This window comes from Montipora foliosa, chromosome 4 (genome assembly GCF_036669935.1).
Source record: "Montipora foliosa isolate CH-2021 chromosome 4, ASM3666993v2, whole genome shotgun sequence".
Taxonomy (NCBI): Eukaryota; Metazoa; Cnidaria; class Anthozoa; order Scleractinia; family Acroporidae; genus Montipora; species Montipora foliosa.
In genome coordinates, this window is record NC_090872.1 from 15,419,000 (window position 1) to 15,446,499 (window position 27,500).

Genomic DNA, 27,500 nt, shown 5'->3' on the forward strand with positions numbered 1-27,500 from the left:
TTTCTTCGATTCCCAGGTGAACTGGACTGGCGCGTCTTCTTATGTAACATTAGGTAATTAGTTTTTCTTCATTGTTATGGGTGTTTTTCGATTCCTAGGCGAACTGAGCTATACCGCCTTTCACGAACGAATAGTCTTTTTTCCATCACGATTGGTCAAAACGGCCATTGAATATGAAGGAGTATTTTAAGGCATTTAAAACACGGGCAGCATGTGTTTTATCAGTTATAAAAAATCCCGATGGCGAAGCTTGAGTATTAAATAGTGTATAAACCACTAGGATTTTTGAGTTGATTAAGGTAGCTAATGTCTTCGAGGATTTTATGTGCAACAAGGACAAGCCCATCGTAACAGGTCCTCACGACCCAAACAATTTTATGATCACTGAAGTTGTCCAATTCGCATGATACAGTTCATTTTGGGGGGTTATCTGCATTACAACAATGGATATCCAATGAAGCATGATACAGGCACAAGAGTAAATAACTCTCACTTGTATTTATGTAAACAATCCCCCAAAACGTATTGCATTATGGGATGGGGAAAATGTTGAATACAGTTACATAATGAGGTTCACATTTCTTGGTGTAGGCGTCACAAAGTGACCACCTACCCAAAACCCTGACTAAAAGGTCATACATGAAGCTCTTAGGCTAAGGAGACTCATTCTGACACATTGTGACGTATATGCAAAGTACCGTGAATCTAATTCTGTAGCTGTATTTTATATTTCTCCCATCTCATAATGCAATATGACTGCTGTAAAGTTTCTTTTCAAACTAGCAAAATTAATCCAAACATTGACCTCTTCTGTTTTCTGCCTCTCTACATCTACATGTTGCAGCACTCGGCAAAGTCCCTTTTTGACTTTTGACTGCTTAGGTGGCCTCATGCACCATAGCCCTTTTTAGAGAAATCACTTTCAAGCCGGCCACTTCTGCAGAAGAGAATAGGACAGCCACAACACCGGGGATTCCATCTCCAGCTCTTGGGTTCTTTAATGTCCCACAGGAAACTTATGAACATAGACTGAAGAGAAAGACTTAAAGTCTAACCATTTGCAGATGAAATTTCAAAGGCAGCACTTTCTCCTCAGTTATTTTAAGATCCTGAGTGTGGATCTGGCCGGGGTTCGAACCCGCGAACCCCCGCATGACAGCCCGATGCTCAACCAACTGAGCCACCGCTACGCGGTGTTTTTTTACCTTTACAGGTAGTTCAAAGCCTTGTGCGAAATCACTGCCGTTGCCATGGTGTTTCTGGCTCTTGTGCTGTCAAGACATGCTGGGACAAAGTACCAGTCTTTGCTCTTGTTGGCGATGTCTTAAAAGCGAAGTATAGAGACGCAGTTGAGGTGGTGTACAACAAAAGAAAGAGACGTATAAAACGTAAGGAGCAGAAGCGCGTCAAGATAAGCAGAGATACAATGGTGTATATAGAACGCTCACCAAATTACTGCACTCCCAACGGAAAATTGGGGATCCTGGGAACATCCGGACGGGTGTGCAACAAAACATCCAAGGGAAATGATCGGTGCGACCTTTTATGCTGTGGGGCTGGCTATAACACTCAAGAGGTGCGAGAGGTCAATAAGTGTCAATGCCGTTTTGTGTGGTGCTGTCACGTGACTTGTAAAACTTGTCCGCGGATTTATGATCGTAACACATGTAAATAGCGCGAATAACGAAGTTTCGATCAGTACTTAAGTTATTTATTTGCAAGAGGAAACTATGGAAAGCGATATTCTTTTGCGGAACAGCTCGTTTTGAAGAAAAAAACAAGTTGTTCTTTTATCCCATCACGGGGGTAATGGACTAAAAGGTTAGGGTTATCGTTAGGTAAAGTGGGTTTTTGCACAGTTTAGGTAAGTGCGATTGGATTTCGACAGTTAACCAGATTTCGAAGTGAAGCACGATTAATTTTCCTCTTTTAACAAATGATGTCATTCTTTCGTGGCGTAGATGTTGCGGTCGCCGTGTCCATTTCTTAAGCCCCCTATTATCAGATATAAGGAACTCTAAATACGTTGGAAATCTAGCACCTCGTCTCTTTTAAACAGATCTTTTCTTTAAAATAATATATAACCATATAATATATTGTTAGATTACACGCCTTGTAAGATGAAGTAGGAGGAGAACGTCAGTTTGAGAACTGGAAATAGAGAAATAGACCCGTTTCACAGTTGCAGTGAAATAAAATATTCTTTTGTTTTAATGCTGCTAATAATCCTTTCTGGCCTCGCTACGACGAGCAAATTTCAATAGAATATTTGTTTCGAACTGAGGGTAGTAGGTTTAACGATTTATTTTCATTGTCAGGCTTCGTTGATTTTTTTTTTTTTTTTACCAAAGCAACGTTGCAAAGTAAGAGTTAACCGTGCGTGTTTCGCTTTACCGTTTCGGATTGCGCCCTTCGGACATTTCAGTCGTAGAATTATACAGGACATGTGCAGCTTATCCTGAGTGTATTAATCGCCACATCTCGCCGGTTAGAGCTAAGCTCGATTTCCAGCGGCTGGGACTCGAGAAAGTGGCTGAAATCAAGCATAAGCCAGAAAGCAGTCTATCGAAGAAAAACAGTTTCGCACTTTTGCGTAATGAGTACTACAAAAGTCCAACAATAACACCCCCCCCCCCTCCTTTCCCACCCAAAGGCAATGTTATTTATAAATAAATGGAAATACATGTAACCGAGCTATCCCTCCCTCAACAGTGTTTGAGGAAAGGGGGATCCGCATCAAGAAGAGAAGTGTCTCAACAATTTTTTTGCAGGATTGTAGTTTGGAACAATCAGATTTTTTCCAAATATGCTCAAGTCATCGTTGATAAATACTTATCTCTCAAATTTCTCCTCTGTTTGCAAAGTTGCCTTTTGGTAGACCAAAGAGATGCAATATTTGGTAGCGAGAGGGCATATGTATTGATACTGAAGAATCGGTAACTTTCCGTTAAATGTTTACCGTCCATGACAAAATAGATGAATTTCACGTATAAAGGTCTGAAAGCGTTTTCTTCAAGACACGTCGAAGTAAAATTAAGTGCCCAGCCCAAATATCATCTGATTATCCAGACTTTCGAGGTGCACTCTCTACAAGCGGTTTGCATTTTCAGTGGAAAGCACTGTGGAAGCGTGACATATTGCACGCGGAAGGTCTGCGAGATCTAGTGCGTCGATTTCTCGCAAAAATGCTGTGATTTCTAGGGAAAAAAGGCCAAATTTCTTGCATTTTAGCCGCCCATGTTCTTTTTTTTCCTCACGGAAATGAATGATATCGAAATCCCACTTCCGGTGGGAACCCTCGCTCCAGTACGTTTCCCATCATGTTTGGCGGGGCGAACGAAATTGATGAGTTTCCTTAAGTACTTTAGAAACTAACGCAATCTTGAATTGCAACGTGCTATTGGAAGGGTAAGCCAAAAAAGTTGCGAATTCTTGGTCTCGACACGCGTCAGGCGTTTATCATACGACTTAAAGGTTTTTTGAATGTTATTCAGGTGGGCATTAACAAAATAGAGAAAAGTTGATTTGAACAACAGGTGCTGTGAGACAAAAACAAAAATTGTAAGTCTACACTGCAACGTTTAGCCTTTATTATACAAAAACGAATGGCGAATATGGAGAGGTATGTGTCAGTAAACGTTTAGCAGCAAAAGTGACTAATGAGAGTCCCACTTTCAATTTTCCTTTGAACCACAAATATGGAAGTCATGGAAAAAAAAGACCTTATATTCCCATAGACAAATCATCTTTTAAAAAATGCATGATAGAAAAATGCCTTGGAAGGAAAATGTAAGGTGGACTCAGTGACGACTAGGAGGGTCAACAGGAAAGTTGAACGTTTTTGCTAGCTGATTGATTATCTACATAAGAGCATATTGTTGGCATGAATGACATCAACAGTACATTATAATGTGTCTGTATATGAAGAAGGTCTTTAATGCCATGAACCACCAATGGTTTGCGAAAATGACAAATGGGCCTTTCTTGTAGAGTTGTTCTTGTATTGTCACAGAAAACGTACGGTAGGATCCTTGTATTATGCAATGGCTTCACGCCAATTTCTTGCATGTAGAGGCCAAAACAAGCGTCCTCTACTGGAATGATAGGAACTCGTTTCGATGCTTCTATAAGTTTTGGCAAAAGGCTCACACTGAATACGTAGCCACCGCCGGAAGCATAAGGTGGATAAACACGTTGATTGAAGTCTTTGGTGGATACGTAGTACCGGTGGCTTTTTTCGCGCATGACCTCCATCTCTGTCTGTACATTACCCGTGTATATGGGCTTAGACCCATTGGTTACGTGATATTCTTGCAACCACTCAAGGAGTGATAATACATTTACGAAACAATCTTCATCGGTTTTGAGGATGTATTTTGCTTGGCAGTGTTGAAAAGACCACTGAAGTCCAAAAAGCGTCTTTAAGGATAGATTTCGAAAAGTGTCGCGGAAGTCGCCGATAACAATGTCGTTGTGCACTCGAGCTTCTTGTTCAAGGAGGTTGTTCAGGTTCGAGCTGTTACTTTGACCAACCAGAAACACTGTTTTCCATGATCTGCAAAAAAGAAAGTTATAGACTCAGTGTAACTTTGATTGTACCACACAGATCTCTCTGGCTTTTGAACTGTACATAGTTAAAGCAAGATTTTACTCACGTAATGGCAAGCTGATAATACAGCAATAGAGTTCCAAGTGCTTTTCATGGGAATCTTCGTTTTGAAATTTTGCCTTATTAGCACATGGTCATCTTATGCTGATTCAGCCTTAAGAAATCGGAACTGATGCTGAAAAGTGCAAATTGCATACTGATCATATCTTAATCATCATTTATCGAAATTTTAGTCCCATAAGTACCCGATAATCTTCATGCACGTTTGTTTCAAAAAAGGAAAATTTTAGTCCTATATAAACCTGGTATTCTTAATGCAATTTTGTTTAAAAATGGAACTTCAGTCCTAAATCTTTTAAGAGTTGAAAGAATGAATGGGCTTATGAGTGCTTTGACATCCAATTTCACAGTTTTTATGCATGGCTAACATTTCAATGATTATCTAGCCGTTCAAAGCTCGAAATTGGGGAGATGGCTTAGTTTAACAAGTTCTTTTATCTTTTGAAGTCAATTTGTGCCCGGCAAGATATCATTTTAGAGACGATGGCCATTTCCCCTCTGAGCTTTACATTGACAAGGAAGCCGGCCTATAGTAGTGTTTCTTTATTTTTGTTGAACGATACCTCGATATCATAGGTATATTTGTGTATTGATAAAACACCGAACTTGGATTTAAAAGCTGTAATTTATATTTAGAGCTGAAATAGCCTATAAGAAAATTCATCGATGAGAAGCAACACTTAACCCTTTGGCTACTAGAGATTTGGCCGAAAAACACGTTTTGAAGCTAGTTGAGGGGTTTTTTGGTCACTGTCGTGCTGTTTAAGAGCTAAATCTCCCTACAAACCCGTTTCCAGGTTGTACACTCCGCGGCCTTTTCAGCCAGGTGCAAAATAAGCGCTTGCAAAGTTCGAGCATGCGCAGAAAACAAAATTTCGACAGTTTTTGGGTTTAAAAGTAGCACAACACTTTCGACTTTCACTTTTCGCTTTCTCTCCTTCCCTCTCTTTTCGCTTTCTTTGCCTCATTTTTTTTTTGAACTTGCTGGGCATTTGGTAGGCTTTATTTTGGTGGGAAGAGTTTCTGAGAAACCTTTCATCATCTTAGAATTAGGTGCTCAGAAAGGTAGGTGGGTAATGGAGTAAGCGTTTCATGGAGATTTTCAGGTCAGTGTTACGTGGTTTTTTTGGCCGTTTCTCCAGTTTCCTTGACTGAATTGTGCTCATTCTGGTATAGTTTGAAAGATTCCTTCTCCCTGCACAAGTTAGTGCACAAAGCTGTTCCTGACCGTTAAAATTGATGACGTCACAAGGGGTAGATGGGACCGTGGATAAAGCTGGACGTATTTTGCCAGATAGTAATCAATGGGTTAAGTCAATCCAAGTGGGTTGACCCCTACATATGGTAACGTAGCCCGTATTGGTACATGTGCAAGAGGGGCTGCATAACTGGGTTCTGGTCGCAGACCCCCCCCCAGTGGCCCAGTGGTTAGGGCGCTTGCCTTGAGATCCGGAGATCCCGGGTTCAAGACCCGCTCTGACCACTCGTTGAATTAGATCCTGGTAGTCCCTGGTATTCTTAACAGTTGTTGTTGTTCTGTTCCGTCGTTTCGTTGCGTTTCATGGGCCCTGAAAAGCCCCTATGGGGAGCGGTCAATTAAGTATGTATTGTATTGTATGTCCTAGCAAATGTCAATTTTTGTTTTTTCAATATTACGGAATTAGGAGGAAAGGTGTTCATAATACTGAAACGTGAAATGAAAATTTGAGTTGTGACAAGTTTTCCATTGGATTTGATTAGCCATTATTTTGATCTTTTATAAAAATGCTATTGTTTAGGTTTGTTTTTATTGACGTCGCCGCCTTTATAGCGGATCTTGTAGGAGACTGATCTCTACCAGAACAACTCTTCCGCTAAAATAGTGACATATCAAATAAGTAAAAACGTAAAGTATTTACCTCTCAGAATTGGTCCAACTTCCCTGATTTATTGGGTTATCTTCACGACCCCATGAAAGTCTAATGGACTCACGATCCATGAAGTTAGCAGGACTCGAATGAACCATAATCAGCAGAAAAAGCGATGGTGAACAACGTGGCACTGATTTGTGACCGAATTTCTGTTGTGGTAAGTTGTCGTCCTGCAAATTTGCAACTTCGTAGTGCTTGGCGACAGTTTCAGAGGAAGACAAATATCTTTGGACGATATCTTTCAAGTCTAAATTCAGTAACTCCAAGTAGCTCAAGCTCGGTCCAGCCGCTATTTTTGCGGCTTCTGAATCAACTTGAATACTGGCAATTTGTCTTCTCAGCACAATCGAGGATGACAGTGTATAAAGTTCAACGTTTCCTTTAAGGTCCGCAAAGAACATCAGGTATACGAGATTCAAGATCCCAGTGAAGGAGGTTAGCAACAAAAGATGCCTGATACTACAAAGCATTTTCATCTTCTGCCCATTGTATCTCATATCTGTGTAGGAAGGCAATGCATTGGTTAGAGTAAAATCTATTCTCAGTCGAGAGTGCAGGAATTGCGTCGTGGCAAGAACACTCGCCTCCCTCTAATGTAGCCAGGGTTCCATTCCCAGACTCGGCGTCATATGAGGGTTAAGTTTGTTGGTTTTCTACTATGCACCGAGAGGTTTTTCTCTGGCTACTACTCCGGTATTCCCTTCTCCTCAAAAACAAACACTTGATTTGATTTGCGTTTATTTGCTGGTTTCAGTTTGCAGTGTTCCCAATTAGAGCTCCAGCGCTAGAAGACTAGTCACTTAAATTAAGTTCCTTTCCTGGCTAACTCCTTGCCATTAAATTGTCCTCCTTAGCTTCGTCTGTACCGGCATAAACATACACTAATAAGGTATGACAAACAAAACACAAACACAAAAAATAGCTAAAAATTAAGGAAGAGCTCTTATTGAAGTGAAGCGTTGCGGCCCGATTGATGTTGCGATCATGTTTTAGATATCGAAAGAAAAACAAGAGATCATTACTAAAGAACGTGCAAAAAAACGACGTTTGCGCAAAACGTCTGGCTTAAATTTGCGTTCGTAAAAAATCAGTGGCACTTGTCCGAATTCTGCGTATTTCTTTCCCGTGTTCTACAGGTATTCAAAGTATTCTACAAGGGCTCAAAAACTAAAGAAATAAATTAGATTTAAAAAGTTTTTATTGTTTCCTAACTTAATAAAGACCGTCGTTCGCAGACGCGAATCATCTGACCTCTCCAACAATAGCCAGGACAATTTCTTTTACTTCCGCGTAATATTATCTCATGCGGCAACTCTTGCGATTAGCTGGAAAAGTCTGGTTTCAGTTTCGCGGGAAAACCAATCTAAATATAACTCGGTCTGTACTGAATAAACGCCGTTCCACAAGTACGCGGACTCCTGAACTGATCGAGTTGGTGGCCCAAATGATATGGGCCAAAGGAATACAGTGCCAAAATTATATTGTATATAGATAAAAAATACTACGTCTTGTATACTAACTAGAAGAAATAGATTTGATATATTTTGTAAACTACACAAGAACACTATTATAACCGTCCATTATAGAATTCTTGATATTTTGACGGAATCTTGAAAAAGGGGTGAATTGCCTAACATCAGTTTGTAATGAATTCGAGAGATAAGTTGGTGCAGGTGTACGTAGTTTGAACAGAGTTTACAAAGAGATCATCATTCAGTGATTGGTACGTGTTGATGTACGTAACCTACTTATAGCAGGGGCCCAATGTGCAGTCGGCGAAGCTTTTTCTTCAAAACTGAAAACTAAAAAAAACAACTGAGTAGAGAAACTACTCGTTACTGCAGCTGAGCTCTTTACAGAGGTAACCCAGCAAGCGGCCATTTACAGTAAGTCAGAGTGATAAGTGGACATTTGCTCGAATAACTTGCTAAGCTCATGATATTTGCAAAACTAAGACTGTACCTTAGCGATGGCCCCTTAGATGAGACCTCAGGAAGAAAGAAAACCTTTGTATATGGGGAATTATCAAGATGCAGTTTGTGACGTAGTGGTTAAGTCATGCATGATTCTGACAAATACATATGATCATAAATTCATTTCACTATCCGTTCCCCAAAAAGAGAGAAAGGCGTCCACTTATTCTAATGCCGTGTTCTATTGTATTGTTAGGTTGAATGTTTTGGAACTGTCTCGCCTGCCTGTCTAACGTGTGTAATAAGATCTTTCATTTTCCGTCTATTAAAGTTGTTCATCTGTTCCTATAAATGAGATGCATGACTGATTATGAGCATTTTTCAATTTGGACAGGTGAAGTTTTTCTGGCTGTCAAAGCCGGATTGTCTCAATCAGGAAGAATTTCATCTCACCCAACTGGTTTACTCGTCCAAGCCGCCTCACGTATCGCAAATGCATAGTTAGAGAGATTTACCATTGCCTTTACGTGAAACGCCGGCAAAGCGGCAGACAACAGGCTGCTCATGGCTTGTCGTGAAAACATGAAAATTCTCTTGTTCTAACGTCTTTCTCTCTCTCTTAAAGGAAGTTGCTTGACATCTATAAATAACAGGGAAAATGAGCTAAAATGAGCAACTTTCTTTCATTTTTGGTCAAATCCAAATTTCAGCCTGAGGTAAAGGCGATGCTAAATCTCTCCGTGATTACGTCATTATTAATTCTTAACAAAGAATTAAGAAATATTACGAATCCAAGTGGTCTCGGCAATCAAAGAAACCCAGTCTACATTTACACTCTCGAACCTTTTCCCCGCGGATCCGTGATCCATCAATCCCTTGTTGTTGTTTGAACGAACGAGCAACGTTCAATGCAGCGGCTTTGAATTTTTGATTGAACTCTGCTAACGCCGAACTTTTAATTTGGTTGCTGCTCTTCGGACTTTGGATGTTTATGTTAAGTGGTAATCGCATTGCTCTCAGAATGTTGTCAAACATGAAATCACGAGGGCAGCATACTGAGTAGAGTTACACGCAATAGATCGGGCGCTTTACAACCACCCGACATTTCGGTAAAGCTTCGTTTGGAAGTCAAATGGACGGTCCGTTTCGGTTTGGGCCGATCGAACTATTTGGGACCACCCTTGAAGGTGGCCGGATCAAGGCTCCCAGATAGTCGGGAAAACGAAAACAACTGCATGTAATTTGACCAAATCGTTGTTACCATAACTCGGTCACAACAAGCTCACACGATTGCGCAGAAAATGCGAAGGCGGGGTGGCTTGGGCCAAGTTTGTGGAAATGGAATCATCGGAAATTAAATTTCCAAATTTCAAACCAAATTTTTGTTCAACGGAATTTAATTTTCTTAGTACACCTTTTGAACCCAGTGGTTAACTTCGTATCACCTGAATTATTTATGGCTGGCGTTCTCTACATTGAAAAAATCCTGCCTTATTTTATTCAAACAAGACTGTAGCCATCATTCGCTTCGTTAAGGCAAGAAAAGACTTTGAAGGCTAAGGAAAGAATGCCGGTTTTAGGTTTCAGAATACTAAGTGTAAATTCTGAAGAAAAGATATCAAGATGCTGTTCCGCTTTCCAAAGCGTCTTCTATTGTCAGTTGTGTATAGTTATGAATTGCAGTAAAAAAATGGTTACTTTCTCAAGCGGGAATTGATATTTTCACATGAAGTTTTAATTGGCTTTATCCAGATTGAGTTCCAGCAGAATTATTAACTCTGGTTCGAGTATACGTTTATTCTGTACGGAACGATCGTGAGAAAAATCAAATAGGAATAATCTCGCAATGTTTACCTCGCATAGTGACCCAAGACTAGATACTAGCCCGCTCAGCAAAGTAAGTTAAAGCGCAGGTTCTTAGCAACAGCGTCCTAACTCGAAACTCGGTGACTTCAACCTCGCGAGTAGCGTTTTAGGGGAACTTTGTGACGTTTATTTCTAGGCAAAGTTGGCGAAAAGATACTTGATACTTTACTAGACAGACGTGAAGTATGATACGAAAGCGGGCGCTCGATTCAATTTACAGAGACGTATGGCAGAAGAGTTGTCACTTCGCGGCATAAGGGTGTTTGCCTTTTGAACTGCCGGAGTAAACATCTATACCATTCATTCTTTCGCCCTCATATTTTAGCACTTGCCGGTGCCAGCTCATCTAAAATTTAGTTTTTGGTTGGCAAAGCTAATGTGGAATAAAAAACACTGTCGATTAAAACTTACAATCCTCCTGTAAGCCGAATCCTGAGGTGACCCTAACTCGGTGTTTCCAAGCTTTTCAATCATAGCCAAGATTTAAGAATGGGTCTGCGAAACATTCAGACTTCAGCTTTGAGATGTTGTTTTGTGTCAGGTCACTGAATTGTTGAGAGCGCAATCTTTACCCTTGTAATCCTGTGAGTTTTTTTTAATGTCTGAGTATGAACAATTTTGACGGTCTAATTTCGGCACGCAAACTTTCGAAGACAAACTGATGCCACACCGCCATAAAAACGTGAAATCTCATAAATTTATACGAATAATAAAGCAAAACTGAAGAGAACCATTCCACTTTTAGCTTAACTACGATAATCACATCCAGGAAAGTGATTTCAAATTGTATTTAGACTAATTCTTCATCTCTTCTTCGAGATGTCTGAAGAACTCACACCTGTTTTGGATAAAACGGCTTAGCCGAGGACAGCAGATTTCAACTGTTTGTAACAAGGGTAACTTGCACGATATTCTAGTGGTCTCAGTACCCGAGGAATAATGGTAATAGTTTTAAGTGCTTCCCTCCTAGACCTCCTAATAAGAATCCCTTCGCTTAAATCGTTTGTCCTGGTTATTTTGCAATATTACGTTTTTGAATTGGCGGAAGAAACACTTAATCGATGGCATAAGACCCGCCAATTTGTGTGTGGTCCGACAAGAACGCCAACCCGCTCTCGACTGAAACACGCTGAGCACGAATATATAGTGTCCGGCGGCGGTGTCGTGGAAGAACGAACCAATTAATTAACAATTGCTCCATGAGCGCGCGTTGGATATGAGATGGTAAAACCACTCTTACATCCAACAAGCGCGAATGGAATAATTGTTTTATTAAATTCCTTCAACTCCAAAAGTTTAGAAGTACGAAATACGAGCGAAAAAAGCGAAAAAATCCTAGCGAAATCGAAAAAAGTTGATGAAGATGCGATGTTGTGTACGACGCAGGCTCATCACAAAAACATTTCTTACCTTTTCGCGTATCTCTAAGATTCGAGAGTGATCCAAAGTTTCCACAAAAACGTTTTTCTTTTGCTTTATAACGAAAGAAATTTCGCTTTCTGGCGTAAACGTTTTTAGTTTAGCAACGCTAAGCGCAATCATTTACCATATAAGGTCAAACTAGGGTATATGAGCTGATAACCGAGATTGAGTGAACCAATCAGAGCACGAGAATTGCATTATCCGAGGTTGAGAATTTAATAAAAAGGTATATCATATATCGAATGTGCTAATTTTAATGCTAAATGTCATTAATAGCCTGGCTAAATGTATCAGAAGTTAGACTGAATTATGATGGCTGAAATCTAAATGTTGCAGCAGAAATATCAAGTGAAATGCATATATAAGCAATTACACGTGTAGAGAAAGAGTCGAGTTTTTGTCAAAACACTTTACGTCAAGTGTCAAATGAACAGAGATCAGCTGAGTTCAAACATGTCAGAGAGCTAATGCTGTAATCAAAAAATAGGCTCCTTTGGCAAATCGAAGAACGTTTGTGAAACTCAGTTTGCAATACGCTGGAAAACAAGCCGAGCGAAACACTCGGGTGCTGACATCAGGCGTATTTCAAGTTTCGTCGCCGTGAACAGACATCGAATTTCTTTTGTCATGTTGGATCAGCGCTCCCCGGCTATCTTGCATTATCCATCATTAACCCGGCCACACAGAGTTCCCATTTTTCAAATGTGATTGTAAATATGGATCAATCAGTAAGCTCTTAAGTAGTAGTTATAGTAGAATCGATACCTTTTTGGTGTCAGTACAATTACCTATACGACAATGATGAATTTGGGGAGTTCACGGAACAATCAAAATTCTTATAAACCAAAAATGTAAACAAACGTAAACAATGCTTTTCTCAGTTTTAGTTTATTTGTGTTAAAAAACAATTCACGTGATTTTGCAAACCCCTCAGAAAACCTTGCAAATCCAATGACCATTTTCCGTTCAACGCTGAAACAAAACAATGTCTGTTCGAGAGCTGACCTGGCGCTTAAAAACTATGTGAAAAAGTTATCAAGGTCACGACTAAAGCCTTAGCTTTAAATAAAGTTTATATGCCTCACACGCAGGTTTTGAGGAAAATGCTCGTTTCTGTGCGACCGTGGCTTACCTGTAGCAAGGATGGACACTGTACTTATTCATAAAATATTTCAAGTTGAACGGTTGGAGAGTTGGGGAGAACTATTTTCACTTAAGGCTTGTGTTGAAGAGTAAAGTAAGGAGGTCGCGAAGCGATATACATAGGAGTGGTGTAAATAACATTATCGCGCACACAATTACAACGCAAAGACTGCCGGAATTAAGAGCCTAATCCTTACCGTGTATGCAGAAGAACCGAAGCACGTTTGTTTCTCGATTTGTTTCTGTCCTATAGAATCAAGCGACATCGGGTATTCGGCCGCGAAAAGGCACTTAAGTACATTTTAATCCATATAAGTCTTCTTTTATCAGTGGAAGAATGCAAGGAAGAATAATGACGTCGGAAGTTGTCAGGAAGAACCAGGTTCAAAACAATGGATTGAGAAACCGACCGCTTACAAAGGTGGCCTTTTACCAAGTGGTTCAAGAAAAAAATGTTTGTGGTTTGAGGTTCATTAATACTTCAAGTAATTTCAGCGTTGACGCTGAGCATCGGTGTAAGTGATCGGAATCTGAAAAGTTATCGTCGTCTTTTTAAAAGGTCAACTTTACGTCCGAAGATTCGAAGATTCAGTTAAACTACAAAACGCAACAAATGCCGGTCTGCAAAGTATTTTAAGACCAGTAATGACGTGTTGAGACTTAAATCTCAAAGGCGAGAATTATACAAGCTTAAGAATGCTGGTTATTTGCAATAATCGCTATGACTGACACGCAATTTCTATCTTAAGACCTGATAAAATCACCGACATGAATTATAAAGATTCTGATGAAAAATGTGACCTACGTCAAGTCAAGGATGAACTTTGTAAAGGACCTTTGCTTTTATCCATCGCATGCAAGATGCTATCACCTGCTGGCCAATATACTCATGTATTAAAGATTCCGTTACTGTTAAGTACTGTGGATGAAGTCATTCCTCTAATACCGTTGAGAGTCCTTGAGTGACTTTATCAGCATTTACCTTACTTTATATCATATTTGTTAACAAGTAAGTAACTCGGGTTTCATCCTTCTCACGAGATTAGCACTTGTTGGGGGCGTGACGACAAAAGACATCGAAATTCAAAAGCATTTTTCTGTCGAAGTACTTCTCTGTCGAAGTACTTCTCTACCATTTTCGCTGGTTCGATTTAGGTGAAATAAGCACAATAGCAGAGAATAGCTGCTATTGCAATTCAGGACCCTTGTGTGTTAAAAAACCATTAAGCACTGGCGAGGCGATGTTTGTCCTACGCACATGAATGACATAGGTGGAATGGCGTGCATGGCAGCCCCTCTTTAACTACACTAGATAATTATAATCTTCAGAATCTTACTAACTCGGCGAAAAATGCCATTGTACATAATGTTATTATACGCCCTTTCACCGCTAAGGGCGTTCTACATCCCCTTTGCCTTCTCAATGTCCTTCGAAAAAATGACGTAGCATTAATCACTTGAAAGGGTGACATCAACGCCATACAGCATGCGGAGACCTCTCTCTCTCTGTCTCGCTCTTGCAACCAGTCCTTCTTCGACGAGGACTGATCTAAGGTTTAGGGTTAGGATTAGGGTTTGGACAAGCATGTAGTCCTGTTACCTATTAGTCAGTTGTATTGGCATTGGTCAGTCAAGCTATTATCCTTAAAGAAAGGCAAACTAAAATATTGTGAATTATTTTTATTTCCAAAATATTACATGAACTCCAAAGGAATTCTTCGTCTGCTTCGCTTAAAGCCGTAACCCTGCCCTCGCTTCAAGTTGTTGCCTTCAATTTTGAAATTCACGATCTCGCAAACAATACTGTAGTTTCTGCCACAGTTTTTTAAATGACGTTCCAACGAGCACTGCATGACAGCCAAACTTTCTGGTTCCTATACGTGACCGTCCTTTTTTCTAATTTCAGCGAAAAAAATGGCAAAGAACTGCATCTAGCGCATGAACAGGGATATCTTCCGACGCTTTGTTACACTGCACCTTCCACTATAAGAACATTCAGTCAATTTTTGTACTCTTGGAGGTGGTTTAGTTTTGATTTTTGCCTCTCAGGTTGGCAATCTCTTCTTCTGGCAACATAGGAAACCTCTCATTTTCCGCCGTAATATCGTTGAAAAAGTCCTGAGAAATGGAAAAATTTGGCAAATCTCCGTGGCTAAACTCCGCCGTTTGTCAACTATACTACAAACAGAGAACAGCGCTGACGCTATACTTTGTGCTGATTGGCTAGTTTCTATTACCTATTGTATTTTCTGGGATTTGATTGGCCTATATTTTCTAAATTGGACAGTTTGCCTGTTTTAAAAGGAAAATCCTATCTGAATCATTAATTGGACAGTTTTAAAGAACTAAAGAATAATAGCAGTGCTGACAATTGTGGATTAACTACCAGCTATATAATTTGATTTGGATAAAGTCTCTAAAGAAACCGTGGTTTTGCGTACGGTAAATAATGGGGATGTGCCGCTGGATGAGGTCGCATTTTCATGACTGGATTGACTAGAATGGGGTTGCATTTTCAAAAGAGTTCCCAACAGACTTACTACAATGGGGTCACAAATTGTCGGGATTGTAGGAGTAAGAAAATTCTGGCTTGTGAGATTTAAAAATGGAAAGATTCGCGGTAAAAACAGTTGTTTCAGAAAGAACTGTAGCGCTCTTGATTTAATATTAACTAGTCGCATTACATTGCGTTCAGTTTGAAATTACAATTAGAAGGCTTTATTTAAGGTTTATGGATAAACAGAAAACGACTAAGATGGGGTCGCTAATATTACATTTAGCCAGAAGTGACTAAGATGGGGTCTATAATTGGCTACAAAATAGACTATAAAGGGTTCGGGGTTCTTAGAGGCCGGCGGCACATACTCAGCGAAAAGTGACCCAAGTACCCCCCCCCCCCTTCCCCCTTTCCCCTTGATTTGACTTGATTCCCGTTTGGTTTCAGATTACAAGGTATCCACTTACAGCTCACAAATTGAAAATGACAATGGTTGACTTTATATTTCATTAGAATCTTAAGAAAGAGAATATTCACGCATAGCGGAGTTATGGTCACGAGGAGAAATTCATTACCCCCAGTGCTACTTTTGATAAATGTTTATTATTGCGTTCAATTTACACGCCCAAATCAAAAGTATTTTAGAACAATTCAGCGGCTCAATGCGACAAGTTAAGAGACGTCTTTTCCGCGTTAAAAGAAAGAAAGGAAGGAAGGAAGGACAAATGGATTTTAAGTACTGCAAAAAATTCCAAGTTATTTGTGCACTCGTGTTATTTGTACAATTTTCTATGATTAATCCATATGCGAGGAAAACAATTAAGGTGCAATTCTAAAGGCAGTCGAAATGAATATCAACATGATGTCGATAATATGGATGAGAGAATAACGGAATGCATGTTTCTAAACTATTTTGTTTCTAGAATCAAAGCTCTTAAACATTTTATCCGTTTTCAGCAGCAAATTACCGTTTGAATGCTCGCATTTACTGCCGTACGATTGAAATCGTCCAATACAATACATACTTAATTGACCACTCCCCACAGGGGCTTTTTAGAGCCAATGAAACACAATCAACGAAACGACAGAACACAACAACAACAACGACAACAACAACAACAACATAACAACTGTTAAGAAACCCAACAGACCGGAGGCAAACCAGTTGGCTATTTACAAGTACGGCAGAGAAGTTGAACCTGGGATTACCAGGAACAATTTCAACGAGTGGTCAGAGCGGGTCTTAAACCAGGGAACTCCCGATCTCAAGCAAGCGTCCCAACTGCTGGGCGGCACTGCCTCCATGTCGGGAAGGGGAATATATCAATGACATAGTATTCTCCGTTTACTAGCTTTGAGTAACCAAGATATCAACTTCACTCTTCAGAAATGTGTACCTTTCGCAACAAGCCCATTTAATTTAAGAAATCTAATCAATTCTCGTTTTGCCATTGCTTAATTTGGAGCAGCTTTCAAATGACTGTCGAAGGTAATCACGGGATTGCAATTGCTACGCCGGGTGATTGGTTTCAGTTAAAAATCAAGCCCCAGCTAATCTACCAATGAGAAAGAAAACCAAAACCAATCGTGACTTGCACACGGAGTTTTCCCGCGCTTTGAGCAGGTTACATTGACTTGCTACGAATTTGGATTGGTTCATTGCGCTGTCAGTTTGCACCTGCTGTGATTGGTCGAAGTAATTACTTTAATTTCTTTTACGACACTCAATTGAAAACCGCTCTAACTTGTACCCTTGTTAATAGGATTATTCACTTGAAATCTCAGTGTTTCAATGAGATATGTGCAGATGCCCTTAACCGCAAGTACGTATCCATAAGCATGAAAATAAGATGTATAATAATATGGGTGACAAATTACTCCTTCATTTTGGCGCGAAATTTCAGCTTTAATTTATGATTTTACATGTGGAATTACAATGTTGCCTTGACAACTTCTCCTAAGTGTCAAAATGGCGTCCAGGTAGACATGTACAGTTTATTTTGCTTTGAATTTCCATACAAACCGCCATGTTGCACTCAAGAGCGTGAATTGGTCTATATAGCTAATCAAATGGTTTACTCGTGAAATTAGGGAATAATTTCACTTGGACAAAACGCTCGTGAAATTATTCCCTAATTACACTCGTCACCAATTGATTACCCATACAAATCTCGCCGTGTAAGTGGCCTCCAACTGAGCAGATGGCAAAATATCCCACAATGCGGTAAAACAACTACAAGACCAAACAGAAACTCACAGTTATCTAAACAAAGGAATGGAAAGTCGAAAACATCATCACTGGGCGCTTATGAAATTGTAAAAAAACTTCATCGTCTACCCAATTGTCTATCAAAACGAGGATAATAAGTAAAAGCTTGAACTGGAAACATGGAAGTTTCGATCATTTAAAGGAACGAATTGTCATCAATGTAGACTGTTTCTTATCGAACAAAATTAGCATACCACCTGGGTATTTCATTCACAACATAATTTCGCGTGAAGTGTTTTGTTCTCCAAACCAGTAATATTTAAGCACCACCCATCAATGGCTAGGTTGTAAAGAGCCGATATTGAAAACGAGCAATTAATTATAAGTCAGTGGACCATTATAGAAAATTGTCTCCGTCAACATTTTTAAGTATTAGTGGTCTGCAAACATCGTTTTCTCCGTTTTCAAAAAATGAGCCATTTTTTGTAAACGGACCAGAAATTGTGCCTGCAAATCTCTAAGCAATCTGTACATGAATCGGTAGAATATTGTTCACCATTTTGTCAGTCATTCGACAGGAATTCGCGGCAAAAAGGCGACACTTATAAATTAGCATTGATTGAGGTTGTCAGACGTTACCGGGTACTGATTCAAGCGTTAGGATGCGGGATTTGTTGCATTTTCTCTTCATGACTTAATTCCTGTTCCGCTCAGACTACCAACTGTATTTGTCCAATTCAACGACTGCGTACTTTGTAGCAAGTCATGCAATGGTTGCTCATTTGGAACCAGTTCTTTTTTATACACGGCCTTGGTCAGAGAAGGTCAGTGTACAAATATGAATTGTTTACTGAACTCTCACTTACTATACCATTTGCATGCCACCAGACAATTCTATTCTATTCTATTCTGACAGCAAGAAAACTGAAAATTCTAATTTGTTTGGCCGGCAAAGGTGCAATATTAATTTTGATACACTGATCAAACTAAAAACTGCAGCGCAACGTCGCAAACTGTGTGATAAGTTTCGGGCGAATCAAATACATGCACTACTCTACCATATGATTTAATAAACGAGGGAGGCGTTTTATCTTCAGTGAAGTAATTTGCTATCATTAGGACGTTGCTTCACCTTTTTATCTGAACCTTTGGTTTCCAGATAAAGATGATAAGTCGTGGATATATCTCTAAAACTGAAATTCGTCACTACTCCTTTGGAGATCGTTTGGGGATGCACATCACGTTTTAACCAAAAGCGCTCGATCAATTTAACGGCATTACTTGGAAATAAAACAAGCTTGATATACGATAACGGGCGCAAGATGAGTTAGTTTGTGAGTAATTTCTTAGAAGAATAGAGTGGTGAATCATTCTAAGTGAATTTCTGATTTCATAAATTCGGGCTACCCGGAGACCAAATGATTGTACTTCTAAGATCAGACATTCAAGAAGACTCACTAAAATTGTAATTATCAAGATTGGTCCGTGAATATTGATACTTCAATCGTTTTCAGTCACAAATGAATTAACCCGTCGATTGTTCTGTCATCTTTTTACGATTAATTTGTAAGACTTCAAAACTGAGGAATATGAGGAGCTCATATTTGTTGTTTTTTTCGCTTTACACGCTTAACATGGATCTTGTTTACCGGGTTTAAGATCAGCCGCAAACTCATTTTCGCTCTCGATCCAATATTCAGTGGACTTAATAGATCTTAAGAACTAGTTACAGCAGAGCAACAGAAGCGATTGCTATTTTAGTAAAAGGAAATGGATACATAAGTAACGAAAATTAGTCAGCACAATACTTACCAAAAAGCCTTGGCTTGGTATTATCGTTGCGTTTCTAACGAATAAGCGAAAGGTAGTCGTGGTGGTAATACGTGATAAATTTCCTTTGTTAAGAAGTGGCGCAATTGCCTCTTAGGAACACGTGTCTGCAACACGAACAATGAAGCACGTGGTTTCGAACACCTCACAGGTGTGTTTAACGTTTTTGATGAGACTACTACATTACTGTAGCATTCGTGTTACCCGTCACTTTTTTATGCTTCAAGGATCTCCTTTGATGGGACGAAAGCAGTGTAGTACGTAAAGCTATTGTTTGCTTTCAAGTTGCTAGATTGAGTTCAATTGTTCTCGAACAATGTTCTCTCTGAGCTCGTGGTAGAGTTCACACTCTCACGGTCCTATTAAAGCATGCGGTTTCTAATCGGTAAACAAACTGTGGGAAATCGTCGGCACCGTATTTTACTTTTTAATTCCAGCGGTATGCAAGATATTTCTCCGAACTTTGTTTTCCTGCTCGCACATATAAGATCACATTTAATATGTAGGGTCATACAGAGATGGTTAAGAAACTCGACATGGACAAAAGACTGTGCATGGTCACGACCAAGTTAACACGTTTTGTGACGGTACTGTTCTGTTCAGGGTTTCATAACCAGTCCATCTACATGAACTATCAAAAGATGCAATACTTTGAAAGTATAATTACGTTATTTAGCCGCTGTCAATATCTTGATTTCTTCCGCCAATTATAGTAAGTTTTGCTGGCTTAGCACCTAGCTTGAAAACTTTCCCACGGCAAAACCCCGTGGATTATTAGATTGTCACTTTAATGGAAAATCATTTTAGTCATAAATACTAAAGTAATACAATGATGATGATGATTTGCCCCAAGGCGTAACATGGGTATTGAGTCGCTTGATTTCGAGTAAACGAAACAGTACGCAATAATTTCAAATGCGTTGTCCGGATCAGCTGTGCCTGAGGTAAATAGCTTGGATTATCGAAAAGTTGAACAATACTACTTATTATAATAATATTGCAGGCAAAAATGAAACGAAGGTTAGGACAATTTCACGTCCAAGTTCATAAAATCAGCAAATGCTGCACAACATTGGTGACAAATTTGCCGGAAATATCAATTTAATCAGGTGTTTCAATCGATTAACATGATTTTATAGGCTGGTTTTCACTAGGGACGGACTCGGAGTCGGAGTCGTAATCAGAAGCGCAGGGCGGCGATACGATCTAGTGAAAATCAAACTGTCGGAGTGTCAGTCTGAAGCAGAATACCCATTCCGTTCATGACTCCGTCGCTTACGATCCAGTGAAACTGCATTGTCGGAGTCGGAAGCAGGAGTGTTTAGTGTAGTCGACCCAACAAGATTAATTTTGCTAGTTTGAGTCGTTTCCGTCCCCGGGTCGCTCGAAGTTTTTAATACACTTTTTCCACTTAAATCATGCATGCACGATTTCAGTTTTATCCGTATTCTGACAGAATCCAGGTTGATTAATATTCATGAGAAATTGAGACTGGAGAAAAATTAAAACTAGCACGCGCTCAGACGGTGTATTTGAATTTAAACGTTCATAGTACCATACGCGTTAAAGTTCAAATACGCAGACTGCACGCTAAAAGATTTGGATGATCGACTCTCCGTTTAAACGAGTTATGGATAATCATGGTTGACGGTATTGACTTCACGGAATAGATCGAAATTCGATTAATTGCCATGAGAGAACTTACCTCATGGGCTATTTATTCAGAAAGTCCTCTTGAATTCTTCTGACGAAAGAAATTCACTCTTCAGACTTCTGCAGAGCTGTGGTATAGGAACTCAACTCCGTGGAACAAATCAATCCGATGCATTCTTATATGTCAGTTGGGTTATTATGAAACGCCACAAATATCAACATCAATTCCAATCAAATCTTGCAAATTGTGCCGCTGTTAAGTCAAGTGTTAACCGAATGTAGCATCAAAATACCCAAATTACATCGTTCATGTTCGTCCGTCTTGCTCAGCTTACAATTAATTCCGGATGCCAATATCCTGTTGCTCTGCCAGAAATTCGAAAGTGTGCGCAAACTTAGGCTAATCGGGCCTGCCTAAACACGACCTTTGTTTTGAAAACAAGCAAACACTAAATAAGCTTTTAGGAAATTCCTTAGGGCAAGCTTAAACAAAGAGAGATCGGTATTTGAGTTATAAAAAGTGAGTAAATTTCAATAACAAAAGATATGTAAGGATAGCAGTTGGAAGACGCTTAGTCGGCAAAAACTCAGATAGACCAGCCAATACACATTGCGCGCCAGTTGCTGAAGATGTGTCTAAGAAACCTCTTAGGGTCTTAAACCATTTGATATTTTTTATCTTCTAAAACATGAAATAATATTTTGAGCCACCAAGTATTGAGTGCCAGTCTGCGCGCTGACAGTGTGAAAATTGCGTGATCATATTTTGCATTTTGGACAAGGAACACTTCGTCTGCTGAAACGTAAGGTAGTTGTACGGAATGCTAAAAATTTTTCCCAAACAACACAACCGACCAACCACACTGAAAGGCAACGAAGTCTTACTTATGTTTGTTTGTCTAGGCTGTAATTTTGCAGACTTTGTAATTCTTTCAATTCCTTTGCCTTCATACCTTCAATTCGATTCTGCAAAAGTTTAACTGCATGAAAGCTCTGTATGCTTCTTTTCTTACGCCATACGAGCAATAAGTTAGCCTTTAAATAGTTTTTCGAACGCAAACGTGCTACCTGACAAAAGAAATTAGCACCGGAAAAAGGAGCGAACCTTCGCTACTGACATTCTATGACGATTACATCACGCCAATGAAAGCAGTTTTGCGCCAGGCTTTGTTGTGGCGAAGAGCTAAAAACTTGATCTCAAGTTAAGCCGGCGCAAACCAACTTTTGGTTTGTTATATTTAAAAGCACTCTAATGAGCTGCTAAGCGGGTAATGTGAATAAGACATTTAGATATTACAGTTTTCGTATTTCAGTTGTATTAAATCAGCCAATGCATTGGACATTTCTCATGGATTATTATGTCTGGGCTCCTAATCTTAATTCATTTAATTGATCTGTTTAACAAATATTTTTTTCGTCGTCTTCAAAGTTCAGAATCATTGTTTAATACTGTAAACCTTTTTTGAGGGGTCAAAGTTCTCTTTTTTCTGAACTGAATCAACGTGAAGGCTATGATCATTCTCGTTGACTCATCTTTGAATCACGTTAAACTGAAAGAATATCCGGCCATGATAGCGTTTTTAGTGTTCATCTTCCCTCTGTCTACTATCATACGTACTGCAAGGGGCTTTGGACTTCTGCCCTAGAATCAACGGCGATAGACAAGATTTTTCCCTAAATATTTCTCGAGTCCTAAGAGGCTTCAATTCGTTAGTCATGCGAGCAACGAAAATTCTTTCGAATCAAGATATCGACGGTGAATTATGAACTTTGAGCCAAAAGTTTGCGCAGTCGCAGAAGGTTCAAACTCTCAGTGGTGGCCCACTGTTTTAAATGGAGCCCAACGAAGAGTGGGCATCTTCGCGGCTAACCAAAAGAATAGCGGTCTCTGAGAACGAGAATGCCATCGTTGTTTTCAATGTTATGGATAATCCTGAAACTCGACCTCATAATCAGGACCGTAAATTCCACTTTTGATATGCTGGCATATGGTCGGAACATGTTTAAGAACGAGAACATTAAAATGAGTTTGTATTTGTTGCTTCCCCGAAATGCGATGAATAACCAGAGGTTCCACAAATTTACATAGGCTGTGACCTTGCAGGTCCCAGTAGGTTACTTTGCCCATTGTGAATGGTAGAAATCTTTCGTTATATGTTAACTTAACTTTCAAGAACCTCATTAGAACACCAAAACATGCATCTTCGTTGGGAAATAATTTCACAATTTTCAAAGCCATAGACAAATTCACAAGGAGATCCCCACTGAAAACATAACCAGGCCCAAGCGCATACGGTGGATATCTTGAATGCGGGTATTCCTTCACCGAAACGTAATATTTACTGTCCAACTCGCGGACTGGTTTACTAGTTATGAGGATTGCTCCCATGTATAAGGGACTGTCTGATTTTCTTCGTTGGTGTTCGTCTAGCCACAGAACCAGTTCATGTATGTTGACGAAGGAATCTTCATCTACCTTCATTACATATTCGGCCTGGCAATGTTTGGCTGCCCATTCGATCCCGAAGGCCATCTTCAAAGTCAGATTTCTGTAGGAGTCTATAAAATTTCCAAATACCATATCTCCATTTATACTCGCCTCATCTTGAAGGAGTTTGTCTAATTTTGGGTTTAAAGTCTGGCCTAATAGAAAAACTGTCCGCCATAGTCTGAAATGAAAACATTAAGGAAAGTAACTAAGTTTAGAAGAATATTATTAAAATCGAAATGACCTAAAATGCTTTTTCTCCATCCTTCGCATATTTTTTCGGATACCGAGACTATTGCGGCGATCTTTTCCGAGGTTCAGTGTTTTGTGACATTCTGCTTGCAAAAAAAATGGTTAGGAGATAGTTTAATTATTAATGTTTCCAACCCATGACAACAAGTTTGACAGACAACAGTTTGTGGGGTAATGGGGTAGGAGATGAAGCACTCCATTAGCAGGTCGTGAAAAGGCAGGATAACTAAGTTGCCCGGCAAGGGGTTACAATCCCCAAGGCCATGACGACAAGTTGGCAATGCGCGGTTACAATCCTCGCCAAGGGGTTATAATCCCCAAGAACACAATACTCTCTAGAGGATTACAATCCCTCACATGAGAGTTCCTTGCCTATTTTAATAGGGTTGCTTTTCCGAGGCTCAGTGTTTTGTGACATTCTGCTTGCAAAAAAAATGGTTAGGAGATAGTTTAATTATTAATGTTTCCAACCCATGACAACAAGTTTGACAGACAACAGTTTGTGGGATAATGGGGTAGGAGATGAAGCACTCCATTAGCAGGTCATGAAAAGGTAGGTTAACTAAGTTGCCCGGCAAAGAGAAGTCGTGATCCTCTCCAAGGGGTTACAATCCCCAAGGCCATGACAACAAGTTGGCAATGCGAGGTTACAATCCTCGCCAAGCCCCAAGGCCACAATCCTCTCCAGAGGGTTACAATCCCTCACATGAGAGTTCCTTGCCTATTTTAATAGGATTGCGCATTCTGGTTTCTATGGTATCCGCGCGCGATCAGAGGGCACACAACCCTAGTACCGTGAGTCTATGGGGCAAAGGGTGACCCGCATGGGAACACTTCATCCCCACCCATATTTTATTTCACATTATTGACTAGATCATTATTTGACCCAACCGCAAATGGGGATTGAACCCTTCATATTAGAAAAGAGTGTCACTGACATGCAAACATTGCATGAGTCCACGTTAAAATAGCTCATTGAAGAGCAGCCGTAGCTCAGTTGGTTAGAGCGCGCTTTCGGCGCAAGAGGTCGTCGGTTCGATCCTCGGAGACCCCAACTCTGTTTCGATTTTCCTCTGATCCGTGTAGCTATAGCTTTAAATACCCTTTAAACGGAGAACTGACAGAGGAATGAGGGTAAACGGCGCACCGTCGGCTTCCATTGATACCAGTTTCGTAACTGAAGGAAATACCGGTGTTAAATAAAGTGACTTTACCTTTAACTGTAACAAATCGCCCGATAGTTTACTATGAGGCACCAGGTATGAAAAGAGGGAGGGAAGGGAGGGAATTTCAGTGTGCATGCTTCTGAGCTTAAGTGTTTTCGCAATAAGGACCAGAACTGAAATGACACAGTATTAGACATACTAGTCATAAGTACGAGGCGCCAAGAATGTGATTGGATAATAAGGTGCATGGTGTGACGTTCACGTGAGACAAGGTTGCTCCGTAATTATTTTTCGTATCCCAGGACAGCACATTACTTCGAAAAGCCTGCTTCATTGTTTATTCCCTTGGATTGCCACTTTAATTATGACTTAGCTTTTATCATTTCACTTACGTTTTAACCCTTTTAAGACTGAAAAAAAAAAAAAAAAAAGACAGTACCTATAATCACATTACTCTGAATTCCTTACTGACCTTGGTGACTTTTGGTTTAAACGTCCGACTTTATTGATTTTGTTTTCGGGTCTGCCCCATGACATGCGGATAGCTTCTCTCTCCATGACGTTTTCCGGGGTCGAATGAACTTGTACCAAGAGAAAAGGAAGCTGTTTGCAGTCCGGTAAACGAGGGACGGTCTGGCGGCTAATCAAATAATGTTTTTCATTCTTTTTATCTTCCTCATCCTCTACGGCTTGATCAAAAACTCTTCCAGTAAAGCGCCGTTTTTTGTCGAATTTGTGAAACGTTTCGTTAATTTCAATTTGTAATTTTTGAAGATTAGGGTAGAGGGTTCCACCAGTTTCAGTATTCTGTCTAACAAAGAGTTTCGGATAATGATGATGCTCGATAATATAGACATGAAATATTACCAAGCAAACGACCAAAAGGAGGAGAAATGCTGATCTACAGGATCTCGTTGACAATGGACCCATATCCACTAAAAATGAACACTGATAAAAGGTCGTCGTTTAGAAATATGAAACTGACAAGACAAAGAAATGTAGTTATTTCAGTGTTTTTCATTGGTTAACTGCTGTCAAGTAACTATGGTAGTTCTACATTAAAAGACTTGGTCTTCTGATATGATTGGATGTACGCACATCACAGTTTGTTCTGCTGCTATATATTTGATGCTAACCGATATTTGCATTGCATAATCTTGGCGAAAAACTGAAAAAAAAAAAAAACAATGAGCCGAAAAAACTTAACTCGTTTAGTTAGAGGGAATGGCTGTTCAATCAAATTTCTTTGTTTTAATAACTCTCTTTTTTACGCTTTGTAAACGAGTACTGGCTTGCTAAAAGTAAGAATTAAAACGTCAGATGTTTTGCCTACAGCTTGCAATTGGAGGTTATTTATTTAAGTAATTAATTTATTGTGTTAAGTCACTGATAAGTCACCTACAAATTGTTTTTTTTTTTTTAGTTTTTACTCAGTTAAGGTTTCTGGTTTTGAAATAAATAATATTTTTTGGCCCTTACTTATTATGTTGTATACTTAATGTGCATCACTTTGATAAAGGCACGTTCTGTCAAAAAAAGAAAAAGAAAGAAAGAAACAGAAAAACACATTCCCTCTCAAAGCTTTATCTTGAAGACCGAGTCATACTCACATCAGTGGCCTGGCCCCAGGGATAAAGAATGGTGTTGTGATTTTAGGTATGTATCTTAGGAAGAACGTTTTGACATCTGGAATGTTAAGAGCCAAGGCACCGAGTGACCGTTTTGTTTGCACATCTAGTCCTGTTATTTGAGTAGAGTGTAAATACATGAAGTTCATTAAATTTAGTGGTTAATCTCAGTGTTTCGCATATATCAACAATGGATAACTGCTTCTCGTCGCATGTTTCGGTCGTTAAAGGCCCACCTTCAACCGACAGGCTTTTCGACCGTTTGTTTTTGTTATGGAAATTCGTATTCTTATCGCAGCGATCTAATTGGATGAATCTCGGATTCGGGTGGAATTTTCATATATGAAAATTGTTCCGAGGCACGCAATGCCTGTCGGTTGAAGGTGGGCCTTTAAGAAGCTCACGAATTTTTAGCATTGTAAATTTGCTTCGCCAATCTGGCCTTATAAAGTCCATTTGCCTTTGTTTAATATAGTTTTCTGTAGACTAAAACCAGACAAACTTAAAGTTACTTTTCTTTTGTAATCACTGGTTGGAGAAAAAAAAACTGGAATGTTTATTCCTACAAAAAATCTGCCCGCGCACTGTGGTTATAATGGCTCAATAATCAGAGAAAACGCTGAAATGTAAAGCTTCGTTGCAAATTAGAAGTGTAATAAATTGTTAACTAAGGTCCAGGGCGTGAGGAGAGATTTTATCTTCTATTACAAGAATTCGAAGGTTAAGAACAAGTCACTGCCATGACGGTAAATTGGTCATGATAGTTTAATCAATTACGTTTTAATCAACAAAAGGGCTGGGATCACGACTTGCCTTTTAAAAGATCAGTAAAATGTTTTGTTGCTGTGTCAGCT

The 27,500-nt window shown here is 39.6% G+C and overlaps 3 protein-coding genes across 17 annotated transcripts in view; 1 reads left to right on the forward strand and 2 right to left on the reverse strand.

The window, feature by feature from the left end:
• LOC138000003 (protein Wnt-16-like) overlaps nucleotides 1-2,214 on the forward strand; it is a 13,968-nt gene extending 11,754 nt beyond the window's left edge. For 3 of the 4 annotated variants that reach the window (XM_068846098.1, XM_068846097.1, XM_068846096.1), the window contains exon 4: nucleotides 1,214-2,214. In XM_068846098.1, the coding sequence (XP_068702199.1) occupies nucleotides 1,214-1,675 (462 nt within the window). In that variant the 3' untranslated portion in view covers nucleotides 1,676-2,214. Of the gene's footprint in view, nucleotides 1-16; nucleotides 54-1,213 lie in introns of all 4 variants that reach the window. The other variant, XM_068846099.1, reaches the window with a different exon arrangement.
• A 1,354-nt stretch (nucleotides 2,215-3,568) lies between these two features.
• On the reverse strand, nucleotides 3,569-21,554 carry LOC138000001 (beta-1,3-galactosyltransferase 5-like). Of its 12 annotated transcripts, none has more exons than XM_068846084.1 (4): nucleotides 21,165-21,554; nucleotides 9,008-9,132; nucleotides 6,568-7,078; nucleotides 3,569-4,555 (listed from the first exon to the last, which is right to left on the reverse strand). In XM_068846084.1, the coding sequence occupies exons 1-4, from the start codon at nucleotides 21,167-21,169 to the stop codon at nucleotides 3,820-3,822; spliced, it is 1,377 nt and encodes a 458-aa protein (XP_068702185.1). In that variant the 5' UTR covers nucleotides 21,170-21,554; the 3' UTR covers nucleotides 3,569-3,819. The 12 variants fall into 12 exon arrangements, with proteins under 12 accessions (XP_068702185.1, XP_068702190.1, XP_068702186.1 ...); XM_068846089.1 differs by lacking the exon at nucleotides 21,165-21,554 and adding an exon at nucleotides 13,121-13,620; XM_068846085.1 differs by lacking the exon at nucleotides 21,165-21,554 and adding an exon at nucleotides 10,770-10,905 and having other exon boundaries at nucleotides 8,946-9,132.
• Nucleotides 21,555-22,482: 928 nt separating this feature from the next.
• On the reverse strand, nucleotides 22,483-26,292 carry LOC137999027 (beta-1,3-galactosyltransferase 5-like). The gene is made up of 2 exons (XM_068844856.1): nucleotides 25,491-26,292; nucleotides 22,483-23,781 (listed from the first exon to the last, which is right to left on the reverse strand). The coding sequence occupies exons 1-2, from the start codon at nucleotides 25,946-25,948 to the stop codon at nucleotides 23,034-23,036; spliced, it is 1,206 nt and encodes a 401-aa protein (XP_068700957.1). The 5' UTR covers nucleotides 25,949-26,292; the 3' UTR covers nucleotides 22,483-23,033.
• Nucleotides 26,293-27,500: the final 1,208 nt, after the last annotated feature.